The 13,917-nt window shown below is 49.1% G+C and overlaps 1 protein-coding gene across 1 annotated transcript in view; it reads right to left on the reverse strand.

Annotated features, from left to right (window-relative positions):
* Positions 1-8,461: 8,461 nt before the first annotated feature.
* LOC132590598 (BPI fold-containing family B member 4-like) overlaps positions 8,462-13,917 on the reverse strand; it is a 29,071-nt gene continuing 23,615 nt past the window's right edge. Inside the window, exons 12-14 of the mRNA XM_060263555.1 lie at positions 13,706-13,769; positions 11,909-11,985; positions 8,462-8,485 (exon numbers count right to left, since the gene is read on the reverse strand). Coding sequence (XP_060119538.1) covers positions 8,462-8,485; positions 11,909-11,985; positions 13,706-13,769 — 165 coding nt within the window. The remainder of the gene's footprint in view (positions 8,486-11,908; positions 11,986-13,705; positions 13,770-13,917) is intronic.

Genomic DNA, 13,917 nt, shown 5'->3' on the forward strand with positions numbered 1-13,917 from the left:
TCTGGGAGAACCGGGTTGGATTCCCCACTCCTCCACTTGCAGCTGCTGGAATGGCCTTGGGTCAGCCAGAGCTCTCTTATCTGGGAGAACTGGGTTTGATTCCCCCCTCCTCCACTTGCAGCTGCTGGAATGGCCTTGGGTCAGCCAGAGCTCTCTTATCTGGGAGAACTGGGCTTGATTCCCCCCTCCTCCACTCGCACCTGCTGGAATGGCCCTGGGTCAGCCAGAGCTCTCTTATCTGGGAGAACTGGGCTTGATTCCCCACTCCTCCACTCGCACCTGCTGGAATGGCCTTGGGCCAGCCAGAGCTCTCTTATCTGGGAGAACTGGGTTTGATTCCCCACTCCTCTACTTGCACCTGCTGGAATGGCCTTGGGTCAGCCAGAGCTCTCTTATCTGGGAGAACCGGATTTGATTCCCCACTCCTCCACTTGCAGCTGCTGGAATGGCCTTGGGTCAGCCAGAGCTCTCTTATCTGGGAGAACCGGGTTTGATTCCCCACTCCTCCACTTGCACCTGCTGGAATGTCCTTGGGTCAGCCATAGCTCTGTTATCTGGGAGAACCGGGTTTGATTCCCCACTCCTCCACTTGCAGCTGCTGGAATGGCCTTGGGTCAGCCAGAGCTCTCTTATCTGGGAGAACCGGGTTTGATTCCCCACTCCTCCACTTGCAGCTGCTGGAATGGCCTTGGGTCAGCCAGAGCTCTCTTATCCGGGAGAACCGGGTTTGATTCCCCACTCCTCCACTTGCACCTGCTGGAATGGCCTTGGGTCAGCCAGAGCTCTCTTATCTGGGAGAACCGGGTTTGATTCCCTCCTCCTCCACTTGCAGCTGCTGGAATGGCCTTGGGTCAGCCAGAGCTTTCTTATCTGGGAGAACTGGGTTTGATTCTCTCCTCCTCCACCTGCAGCTGCTGGAATGGCCTTGGGTCAGCCAGAGCTCTCTTATCTGGGAGAACCGGGTTTGAGTCTCCACTCCTTCACTTGCAGCTGCTGAAATGGCCTTGGGTCAGCCAGAGCTCTCTTATCTGTGAGAACCGGGTATGATTCCCCACTCCTCCACTTGCAGCTGCTGGAATGGCCTTGGGTCAGCCAGAGCTCTCTTATCTGGGAGAACGGGGTTTGATTCCCCACTCCTCCACTTGCAGCTGCTGGAATGGCCTTGGGTCAGCCAGAGTTCTCTTATCTGGGAGAACCGAGTTTGATTCCCCACTCCTCCACTTGCAGCTGCTGGAATGGCCTTGGGTCAGCCAGAGCTCTCTTGTCTGGGAGAACCGGGTTTGATTCCCTACTCCTCCGCTTGCAGCTGCTGGAATGGCCTTGGGTCAGCCAGAGCTCTCTTATCTGGGAGAATCGGGTTTGATTCCCCACTCCTCCACTTGTAGCTGCTGGGATGGCCTTGGGTCAGCCAGAGCTCTCTTATCTGGGAGAACCGGGTTTGATTCCCCACTCCTCCACTTGCAGCTGCTGGGATGGCCTTCGGTCAGTCATAGCTCTCTTATCTGGGAGAACCGGGTTTGATTCCCCCCTCCTCCACTTGCAGCTGCTGGAATGGCCTTGGGTCAGCCATAGCTCTGGCAGAGCTGTCCTTGAAAGGGCAGCTTCTGGGAGAGCTCTCTTAGCCCTACCCACTTCACAGGGGGTCGGTTGTGGGGGAGGAAGGTAAAGGGGATTGTAAGTCACTCTGAGACTCTGAGATTCAGAGTGGAGGGTGGGGTATAAATCCAATATCTTCTTCTTCAAGCTTCAGAAGGTCATAAAGACTATACTGCAGAAGGCTGCAGATCAGAGAAGGAGGAGGGGGAGGAGAAATTGGATTTCACTTGGGGTCTCAGAGCAGTTTACAATCTTCTTCCCTTCCCCTCCTCATAACAGACACAGAAAATTCGCAAATACTTTCCTCTAAATTCACAGGATCTTCATTGCTGTCAGATGGTCATCCAGCCTCTGCTTAAAAACCTCCAAGGAAGGAGAGCCCACCACCTCCCGAGGAGGCAGCCTGTTCCACTGAGGAACCGCTCTAACGGTCAGGAAGTTCTTCCTAATGTTGAGCCGGAAACTCTTTTGATTTAATTTCAACCCATTGGTTCTGGTCCGACCTTCTGGGGCCACAGAAAACAATTCCACACCATCCTCTATAGGACAGCCCTTCAGGTCCTTGAAGATGGTGATCCTATCACTTCTCAGCCACCTCCTCTCCAGGCTAAACATGCCCAGCTCCTTCAACCTTTCCTCATAAGACTTGGTCTCCAGAGACCCCTCATCCTCTAGATGACAGCCCTTCAAGGACTTGAAGATGGCGATCCTATCACCTTTCAGCCGCTTCCTCTCCAGGCTAAACATGCCCAGCTCCTTCAGCCTTTCCTCATAGGACTTGGTCTCCAGACCCTTCACCATCTTCGTCACCCTCCTCTGGACCTGTTCCAGCTTGTCTAGATACTTCTTAAAATGTGGTGCCCAAAACTGAACACAAAACTCCAGGTGAGCTCTTACTACAGCAGAGCGGAAGGAAGAATTCATTCTCCTCAAACATTAAGGGACCCCTATAAACTGGAAGTGGTCAGGTTTGTGCACCCGGAATTATTTTTAAAAATAGATTTAATCCTCCAGTACCAGACCCCCCCCCCCCCAAAATAAAAAAAATAAACAGGCATTTCTATTTGTGCGGTCCCTCTCCCAACTCCAAAGTGAAATCTTTCATTCCATTGACTCCGTCTTAAATAAACCATCAAACTGACAGACGGGGCAGCTCTGACGTTGTGGTCTGAAACATCCTTTTCCTCCCCCCTCCCTCCCTTAAAGTCCAGCCTGATCAAGAGTCCCAGAAACCTGGCATGCCTGCACACATTTTTGGCGATATTTTGTTTCGTCGCAATCAACAGCATCGCAAAGCACATGTTTACTGAGCTGAACAAAGTCATAACCTAGTTTTGTATTTGCAGACAATTAATTTAATTAATCAGCTTAAAGATGCAAATGCTTATAACACTTCCCAGAGGGCTTGAGCATCAATTCATGCATATATGTTTTTTAAAAAGGAGAAATTTAATTCTCAGCTGGGGGGGGGGGACGGGACACCCTGAGTTAAAGCAATAGAACAAAAGGAAAATTGTGTAACCAAAGTGCCACCTAGTGGCTGATATTGGGGATTCCAGGCTTGTCTCATGTTCCAAAAATCTAGTTTCTCTCCTATAGGATACGAGGTTGGACTTCAGATTTTTAATTACTCATATACTCTGATCCCGAGAGCATATGAGTAATTAAAAATCTGAAGAGATGCCCAGAAGGGAGGGATCAGAAAGCTCCCTACGCGTCCATTCTTTCCATTCTAGCCTCACAGCTAGATTCAAGAGCCATTTTGGTTGGATTTGAACATTGTTTTATGGATTCTCCATCTTTGTGATAAAACAACCACTTATTCTTTCCCAAACTCTGTTAACAAAACAAAACAAAAACTGCTGTTCAAGATGACACTTGTTTCAGCTTCAGTTTGCTTCAATAGATGGCATGCCCAAGTGCCAAGAAATAAAGAAATTGCAACTTGGTGAAAGGAAAAAAGGTGGAAGAAAATGGAACTTCTTTACTATGCATTAAAATGTAGAAAGAAAGAAAGAAAGAAAGAAAGAAAGAAAGAAAGAAAGAAAGAAAGAAAGAAAGAAAGAAAGGAAGGAAGGAAGGAAGGAAGGAAGGAAGGAAGGAAGGAAGGAAGGAAGGAAGGATGTATGGAAGGAAGGAAGGTAGGATGGAAGGAGGGAAGAAAGGAAAGGAGGATGGATGGAAGGAAAGAATGATGGAAGGAAGGAAGGAAGGAAAGGATGGAAGGAAAGAAGGATGGAAGGAAGGAAGGAAGGAAGGAAGGAAGGAAGGAAGGAAGGAAGGAAGGAAGGAAGGAAGGAAGGAAGGAAGGAAGGAAGGAAGGAAGGAAGGAAAGAATCTGTTGAGGCTGGGTGAGTGGGCGTCAGCGTGGCAGATGAGGTTCAATGTGGCCAAGTGCAAAATAATGCACATTGGGGCCAAGAATCCCAGCTACAAATACAAGTTGATGGGGTGTGAACTGGCTGAGACTTACCAAGAGAGAGATCTTGGGGTCCTGGTAGATAACTCACTGAAAATATCAAGACAGTGTGCAATTGCAATAAAAAAGGCCAACACCATGCTGGGAATTATTAGGAAGGGAATTGAAAACAAATCAGCCAGTATCATAATGGCCCTGTATAAATCGATGGTGCGGTCTCATTTGGAATACTGTGTGCAATTCTGGTCACTGCACCTCAAAAAGGGTATTATAGTATTGGAAAAAGTGCAGAAAAGGGCAACTAGAATGATTAAAGGTTTGGAACACTTTCCCTATGAAGAAAGGTTAAAACGCTTGGGGCTCTTTAGCTTGGAGAAACGTCGACTGCGGGGTGACATGATAGAGGTTTACAAAATTATGCATGGGATGGAGAAAGTAGAGAAAGAAGTCCTTTTCTCCCTTCCTCACAATACAAGAACTCGTGGGCGTTCAATTAAATAGCTGAGCAGTCGGGTTAGAACGGATAAAAGGAGGTATTTCTTCACCCAAAGGGTGATTTAACATGTGGAATTCACTGCCACAGGAGATGGTGGCGGCTACAAGCATAGCCAGCTTTAAGAGGGGATTGGATAAAAACATGGAACAGAAGTCCATCAGTGGCTATTACCCACAGTATATATATATATGTGTGTGTGTGTGTTTGTGTATGTATGTATGTATGTATGTATGTATATGTGTGTGTGTGTGTATACACACAAACACATATATTGGCCACTGTGTGACACGGAGTGTTGGACTGGATGGGCCATTGGCCTGTTTCAACATGGCTTCTCTTATGTTCTTAAGTGACACAGGGTGTTGGACTGGAGGGGCCATTGGCCTGATCCAACAGGACTTCACTTATGTTCTTATGTGACACAGAGTGTTGGACTGGAGGGGCCACTGGCCTGATCCAACAGGGCTTCTCTAATGTTCTTATGTGACACAGAGTGTTGGACTGGAGGGGCCACTGGCCTGATCCAACAGGGCTTCTCTTATGTTCTTATGTGACACAGAGTGTTGGACTGGAGGGGCCACTGGCCTGATCCAACAGGGCTTCTCTTATGTTCTCTGATTCAAAAAGAAGAGTGGGGTATAAATCTGCAATTATTCGCCTTCTCCTCCCTCCCTCCTTTCTCTCAAACACCTGACATTTATTCTATGTGGCCCGTGCTTTAAACAATAGAACAAAGCAGTAGACAAGTGCACCTTTAAGACCAACTAACATTTGGAATAAAACTTAGTTGGTCTTAAAGGTGCCACTTGTGTACTGCTTTGTTCTATTGCTTCAGACCAACACGGCTGCCTACTGGAACATATTTACATTAAGGAAGTTTGGCCGCCCCTGTTCTAATCCATGGTAACCATCCAAGGTGTCTTCTTTGGGACAGGGGCACACATACCAGGTGAGGACAGATTCTGGTATAGGTGGGAGTGGGGGCTCCGATGTGGAGGATTTAATTCCAGGCACGAATCTTGACCCCCTCTGCGGCCTCTTGCTGGGTGACGACAATCAGCCTCGATATAATCTGCAACGGCTGGCGTGTTTTTACGAGCAGAACACCACCCAGAGCTTCTATTAAGAATGGGAATGATTTAGGGGCTCGGCTCATTAAATAGCAGCTCTGCAGGAATCCAGGAGAAAGGAAGGGCACGTTGGCGAGAAGGGGGAACGAGATCCACTAAAGTGATAGACAGGGCTTGCGATGATGAAGAGGAAGACTGCAGATTTATACCCCATCCGTCCCTCTGAATCAGAGACTCAGAGCGGCTTTTGTTGTTGTTCAGTCGCACAGCCGAGTCCGACTCTTTGCCACCCCATGGACCAAGTCACGCCAGGCCCTCCTGTCTTCTACCATCCTCCGAAGTCTGCTCAAATTTGTCTTGGTGACATCAGTAACACCGTCCAGCCATCTCATCTTTTGCCATCCCCTTCTTCTTTGGCCTTCTGTCTTTCCCAGCATCAGGGTCTTCTCCAGGGAGTGCTCCCTTTTCATTGGGTGGCCAAAGGATTGGAGCTTCAGCTTCAGCATCTGACCTTCCAGGGAACAGTCTGGGTCGATTTCCCTTCAGACTGACTGATTGGATCTTCTTGCAGTCCAAGGGACTCTCAAGAGTCTTCTCCAGCACCATATCTCAAAAGCATCTATTCTTCTGTGCTCAGCCTTCCTTATGGTCCAGCTCTCACAGCCATGCATTACTACTTGGAATACCATTGCTTTGACTATACGGACTTTTGTTGACAGGGTGATGTCTTTTCCAGCATCAGGGTTTTCTCCAGGGAGTGCTCCCTTCTCATTGGGTGGCCAAAGTATTGGAACTTCAGCTTCAGCATCTGACCTTCCAGGGAACAGCCTGGGTTGATTTCCCTTCGGACTGACTGATATATACACACACACACACACACACACACACACTGTGGCTAATAGCCACTGATGGACCTCTTCTCCATATTTTTATCTAACCCCCTCTTGATGCTGGCTATGCTTGTAGCCGCCACCACCTCCTGTGGCAGTGAATTCTACATGTTAATCACCCTTTGGGTGAAGAAGTACTTCCTTCTATCCGTTTTAACCCGACTGCTCTGCAATTTCATTGAATGCCCACGAGTTCTTGTATTGTGAGAAAGGGAGAAAAGGACTTTCTCCATCCCGCACACAATCTTGTCAACCTCTATCATGTCACCCCACAACTTTTCTCCAAGCTAAAGAGCCCCAAGCGTTTTAACCTTTCTTCATAGGGAAAGTGTTCCAACCCTTTAATCATTCTAGTTGCCCTTTTCTGCACTTTTTCCAATGCTATAATATCCTTTTTGAGATGCAGTGACCAGAATTGTACACAGTACTCCAAATGAGACCGCACCATCGATTTATACAGGGGCATTATGATACTGGCTGATTTGTTTTCAATTCCCTTCCTAATAATTCCCAGCATGGTGTTGGCCTTTTTTATTGCAAACGCACACTGTCTTGACATTTTCGGGGAGTTCTCTACCACGACCCCAAGATCTCTCTCTTGGGCAGTCTCTGCCAGTTCACACCCCATCAACTTGTATTTGTAGCTGGGATTCTTGGCCCCAATGTGCATTACTTTGCACTTGGCCACATTGAACCGCATCTGCCACGTTGACGCCCACTCACCCAGCCTCAACAGATCCCTTTGGAGTGCCTCACAATCCTCTCTGGTTCTCCCCACCCTGAACAATTTAGTGTCATCCGCAAACTTGGCCACTTCACTGCTCACTCCCAACTCCAGATCATTAATGAACAAGCGAAAGAGCATGAGACCCAGTACTGAGCCCCGCGGCACCCCACGGCTTACCGTCCTCCACTGCGGAAAAATAACAACAGTTTCTCTCCCCATCTTTGCACCAAGTGGTAGTGAGCTGTCCTTCTCCATTTTTGCCTCAGGTGGGTACCCTTCTCCAAGAAACCCCAGAAATGCCAGGCCAATTACCAATCAAGTTGGGGTGGATTTCCCATCACTGCCTCCAACTACTCCTGCAGCAGCTCAATTCTCTCGGAATGGCTGCGCTTGAGAAACGACCCTGTTTTTTGCCTGGCACGAAGAAAAGGCCTGCAAGAATTACCGTATTTTTTGCACCATAAGACTCACTTCCCCCCCCAAAAAAAGTGGAGGGAAAAGTGTGTGCGTCTTAAGGAGCGAATACTGCAAAAAATTCACACAAATGCCTCTAAATTCACACAAACAGCTCTAAAAACTAGGTGCGTCTTATGCTCAGGTGCGTCTTATGGAGCGAAAAATACGGTAATTATCTTTCTTCCAACAAAGTCGATAGAAATCCCCCGTGTCGGGCAGCGGCAAAGGAAGTGTGTCGCTCCGATTTATATCTCCACACTCGGGCTCCATTAGGAGCTCAGATCAACCTGTTAATTGCCTCCTCAGAGGAGATCGTTACTTTATTCATCCTTTTATAACTGCTGGATGGGCTTCCCCCCCTTCTTTTTGGTCTTTTTAGCTGCTGCAGCACGCGCAAAATCCAAGAGACTCAGCCGCTCCAAATGCAGGGGAGGCAGAAACTTTTATTGAAGTCAGTGAAGCAAGAAGCGCAAAATATACATGGGTGTGCGCACACCTTCAAACACGGCAAAGGTTCTAGTCCTGTGGGCTAGATGACCCTGGAGGTCCCTTCCAACGCCACGATTCTACGATTCTACACTCTCTGAATCTTGCTGTCCACAGAAATCACAACTGGCTCTTTAATGGACTGATGCAAACACGGCTTGGAACCGCTTGTGCTGGAAAGCAGGGCTGCTTGCGCTGGGGTGGGGGGGGAAGGAGGCCTTGTTGAAAGGGATCCAAAGGGGAGGGTGAGCAGTGCTCCCCCCTGCTGTGGAATGGACCTTCCCGTCTTGCTCTTTCTGCACCTCTCCTTTGCGAGTTGCATCATGCAGACAGCACAAGCAGATCCTGACGGAAAGAAAGAACAGACATTTTTGTTGGAAGATGCACAGAGCTGAATAATAAGAAGAAGATGAAGATATTGGGTTTATATCCCGCCCTCCAGTCCGAAGAGTCTCAGAGCGGCTCACAATCTCCTTTCCCTTCCTCCCCCACAACAGACACCCTGTGAGGTAGATGAAGATATTGGATTTATATCCCGCCCTCCACTCCAAAGAGTATCAGAGGGGCTCACAATTTCCTTTCCCTTCCTCCCCCCCACAACAGACACCCTGTGAGGTAGATGAAGATATTGGATTTATATCCCACCCTCCACTCCAAAGAGTCTCAAAGCGGCTCACAATCTCCTTCACCTTCCTCCCCCCTCCCAACAGAAACCTGTGAGGTAGATGAAGATATTGGATTTATATCCCGCCCTCCACTCTGAAGAGTCTCAGAGCGACTCACAATCTCCTTTCCCTTCCTCCCCCACAACAGACACCCTGTGAGGTAGATGAAGATATTGGATTTATATCCCACCCTCCACTCCAAAGAGTCTCAAAGCGGCTCACAATCTCCTTTACCTTCCTCCCCCCTCCCAACAGAAACCTGTGAGGTAGATGAAGATATTGGATTTATATCCCGCCCTCCACTCCGAAGAGTCTCAGAGCGGCTCACAATCTCCTTTCCCTTCCTCCCCCACAACAGACACCCTGTGAGGTGGGTGGGGCTAAGAGGGCACTCACAGCAGCTGCCCTTTCAAGGACAACCTCTGTCAGAGCTCTGGCTGACCCAAGGCCATTCCAGCAGGTGCAAGTGGAGGAGTGGGGAATCAAACCCGGTTCTCCCAGATAAGAGAGCTACGGCTGACCCAAGGCCATTCCAGCAGCTGCAGGTGGAGGAGTGGGGAATCACACCCGGTTCTCCCAGATAAGAGTCCGCACACTTCACTACTACACCAAACTGGCACTCCAGCGGTAGCAAAATTTTGTTGCACCATAATCCGTAAGGGAAAATATTTGGGTCAGTCTCGATTTCACTGACTGTACATTTTTGATAGGATGGCCAGGTCCATTTCAAGAAATATCTGGGGACTTTGGGGGCGGAGTCAAGAGACATTGGGGGTGGAGCCAGGAGCAGGGTTGTGAGAAGCATCGTTGAACTCCAATGGGAGTTCTGGCCATCACATTGAAAGGGACTGCACTCCTTTTAAATGCCTTCCCTCCACTGGAAATAATGAAGGACAGGGGCACCTTCCTTTGGGCCCCACAGAATTGGACTCCCTGGCCCTATCTTTTTGAAACTTGGACAGCATTTTGGGGAGAGGCACTGAATTCTATGCTGCAAATTTGCTCCCTCTACCTCAAAACACGGCCCTCCCCAGAGCCCCAGATACCTGTGGATCAATTCTCCATTATACCTATGGGAATCCTTCTCCATATGGAATAATAGAGTTCCCAGCAGACATTTCCGCCCCGCCCCCCGCCCCGCCTTCTGATAACCCTGAAGCGGGGGGAGTGTCTCCAAACTGGGGGATCCCCTGCCCCCACCTGGGGATTTGCAACCATAATTTATGAGTTGTGGTGTTGTCTTCCTTTATTGTGCTGGTCTTGGACCGTAATAAATATTGGAAACAGAGAGGTTTTCCCTCCACCGCCTTCATTGCCATCTCTTTGGCCTCCTTTTTTTTGCTGGACATCCTGCATCAGTGGATTCTGTACCACAACCCACCTGGTTAATTTTCACACTCATGCTGAATCAGACACTTGGTTTAGGAAGAGGCCTTTCCCATCACCTCCTGCCTGGCCCTTTCAACTGGAGATGCTGGGGACTGAACCTGGGACCTTCTGCATGCCAAGCAGAGGCTCTTCCCCTGAGCCATGGCTCCTCCTCCTGGCCCTCTAGAGTCTCAGGCTGAGGTCTTTCCCATCACCTCCCACCTGGTCCTTTTAACTGGAGAAGCTGGGGACTGAACCTGGGACCTTCTGCATGCCAAGCAGAGGCTCTTCCACTGAGCTATGGCTCCTCCTCCTTGCTCTCCGGGGTCTCAGGCTGAGGTCTTTCCCATCACCTCCCACCTGGTCCTTTTAACTGGAGATGCCGGGGATTGAACCTGGGACCTTCCGCATGCAAAGCAGAGGCTCTTCCCCTGAGCCACGGCTCCTCCTCCTTGCTCTCCGGGGTCTCAGGCTGAGGTCTTTCCCATCACCTCCTGCCTGGTCCTTTTAACTGGAGATGCCGGGGATTGAACCTGGGACCTTCCGCATGCAAAGCAGAGGCTCTTCCCCTGAGTCATGGCTCCCCCTCCTGGCTCTCCAGGGTCTCAGGTTGAGGTCTTTCCCATCACCTCCTGCCTGGCCCTTTCAACTGGAGATGCTGGGGACTGAACCTGGGACCTTCAACATTCCAAGCATGTGCTCTGTCAATGGACCACAGCTCCTGCCTCGTACTGACTTTCTGCTCATGCAGTAAGAATTGACTGTTCTTCTGAAGCATTCTTGCCGTGCTTTGAATGTATGAATGTTAAGCTGGACAAAGCTTCAATGTGAAACGAGGAAAACTGAGTGCTACCTCGTTGTGCCAAGCCATTATTGGAGCATAGCTGAGCATTAAGAACGTAAGAGAAGCTGTGTTGGATCAGGCCATTGGCCCATCCAGTCCAACACTCTGTGTCACACAGTGGCCCTCCAGTCCAACACTCTGTCACATAAGGACATAAGAGAAGCCCTGTTGGATCAGGCCAGTGGCCCCTCCAGTCCAACACTCTGTGTCACATAAGAACATAAGAGAAGCCCTGTTGGATCAGGCCAATGGCCCCTCCAGTCCAACACTCTGTGTCACATAAGAACATAAGAGAAGCCCTGTTGGATCAGGCCAGTGGCCCCTCCAATCCAACACTCTGTGTCACATAAGGACATAAGAGAAGCCATGCTGGGTCAGGCCAATGGCCCATCCAGTTCAACACTCTGTGTCACAGTGGCCAAAAAACCCCAAGTGCCATCAGGAGGTCTACCAGTGGGGCTAGGATACTAGAAGCCCTCCCACACTGCCGCTCCAAGCACCCAGAATACAGAGCATTACTGCCCCAGACATCAGAACATAACAGAAGCCATGTTGGATCAGGCCAATGGCCCATCCAGTCCGACACTCTGTGTCACACAGTGGTCCAATACCCAGGTGCCATCAGGAGGTCCATCAGTGGGGCCAGGGCACTGGAAGCCCTCCCGCTGTTGCCCCTCCCAAGCACCAAAAATGCAGAGAATCACTGCCCTAGATAGAGACCACAACCATCCGTTTCCCTGGCCTCAGTTTCCATGACAGCTATGGAAGGAAGACTTTATGGCACTGTATTCTTACTCTCTGCCTCAAACCCTCCCTAGGCACCCCCCCGTCCCAGTCTCCAGGAATTCCCGACAACAGAGTTGGCAACCCCGTGGGGACGGAAGCACTTACTTCAATGACATCGACGTCTGCATTGTTGAAATCGATGTCCAGCAGTTTGGGGAGAGGGATGCCGCCTCCCAGCACACCTGCAAGCAGAAAGAAGACCCTCCCTTAGATTTCCAGAAAAGAGGAGACTGGGGTGCTGGTGGGGGGGTCTGTTCTTTCTTACTGTATTCCCTCCCACCAGTTGTCACCTCAAGCCAAACCTGCGGGTAGAGTCTGGGATTTGGCTTGGGCAAAAGAATAGTTTAAGCGTTTCCAGAGGGGCATGAAGAGTTTTTGTTAAGCTAACAACATTAATGGCGGGGGTCTCCAGTCTTTTCGTGTCTGCAGGCACCTTTGGAATTCCGATACAGGGTTAGTGGCATAGCCACAAAATGGCTGCCATAAAATGGCTGCCACAGGAGCTGGAGCCAGTCATAAAATGGCTGCCACCGGAGGTGGAGCCAGTCATAAAATGGCTGCCACCGGAGGTGGAGCCAGTCATAACATGGCTGCCACAGGAGCTGGAGCCAGTCATAAAATGGCTGCCACAGGAGCTGGAGCCAGTCATAAAATGGCTGCCACCGGAGGTGGAGCCAGTCATAAAATGGCTGCCACAGGAGGTGGAGCCAATCACAAAATGCCCAAGGGTGAGGTTGTACATAACTCTACTAGTAACTTTCCCACATTCCAGGCAAAGGTTTTATTTAACAAGCTGCCTTTTAAATTGAACATTTTTTTTTAAAAAAAATATTTCTTTACATACACACAAAATAAATACATATTTTATTGTTGAATGTTTTATTGTAAATTGCTCTGAGCAAAACTTTTTTTGTGTAGAAAAATCCCAGCAGGAAGGCATGTTAGGCCACACCCTCTGACATCACCATTGTTTCACACAGGGTTTTTTTCCCTAGAAAAAGCCCAGCAGGAGCTCATTTGCATATTAAACCACACCCCCTGATGCCAAGCCAGCCATAACTGCATTCCTGCTCAAAAAAAGCCCTAGCTCTGAGACTTTATGCACAGGGAAAAGTGTGGTATAAACATACAATAAATTAAAAAATAAAAATAAGTATATATACTGAGCTATCTAAGAAACCAACTGTCGAGAGAGACTCTTGCCATTAGTCTGGAGTACTTTCATTTCCCACGGTCTCTGTTTTGCACCGCTACTATCTCTGTGTAATGAATGAAGCATTCCTTTTGCCTAGTCTCTGAGATGGCCAAGGTCGTCTCTGCCTGATTATGTTCTCACCTGCAAGGGAAAGAACTACTGGAGGAGGGACTGTTCGCGTCGCGCCTTAGGTTTGAAGTGTAACGGTTTAAGTTTGATCTATAAGCAGAGGACACTTGTCTGCCGTAGCCAGTTTTCGCAAGGCTCACCTTGCTCTAACCTGTCATGTATCAATAAACAGCTATTGTCGATCCTTTAACTGTTGGAGACTTGACACCTACATCTGGCAGTATTTGTCTTTATTTTGAAGGCATCTAACCTGACTAATCCCTTTACATGAGCCGGGCAAAAGCACCATCTGTTTGGTGGGCAGCGGAACAACGGCACCGTGTTGGCGGGCGCACACAGATACCGTGTAGCGCGGGACGGTGCGCTGGGAATGCTCCAACATTTCGCTCTCATTTGACCTGCGACATTTTTTTTTTGACGTTGCAGATCCGAGCCTTTTGTTCCACCCAACGCAAGCCATAGCCTTGTTAACTCCCTTGTCCCCGCGCCCATCCAATTTCAGTCCAAGGGCAAGGATCTCGGGGCAGAGCTTAAAGATGCCAACATTTAAACAGCAGTAGTTGTAAGGTCCTCCTTACTGTTCATGGCTGGAAGGAAAGCGATCTCGAAAATCTTGCCAACCAGTCCCTCCAGGAGTGAAACCTGTGTCAACAAGAGAAGTGGTTGAACGTCCTCATCTTATCCAGGGGCGATAAATTCCTGCAGACCTCCCCACCCTCCCACCTTCCCCCCTCCCCCAGTGACTGGATTTAACAGCGGCTACATTTTAAAGCTGACACACTTTCAGTCA

The sequence above is a fragment of the Heteronotia binoei genome, chromosome 2 (assembly GCF_032191835.1).
Source record: "Heteronotia binoei isolate CCM8104 ecotype False Entrance Well chromosome 2, APGP_CSIRO_Hbin_v1, whole genome shotgun sequence".
In the NCBI taxonomy this organism is placed as follows: Eukaryota; Metazoa; Chordata; class Lepidosauria; order Squamata; family Gekkonidae; genus Heteronotia; species Heteronotia binoei.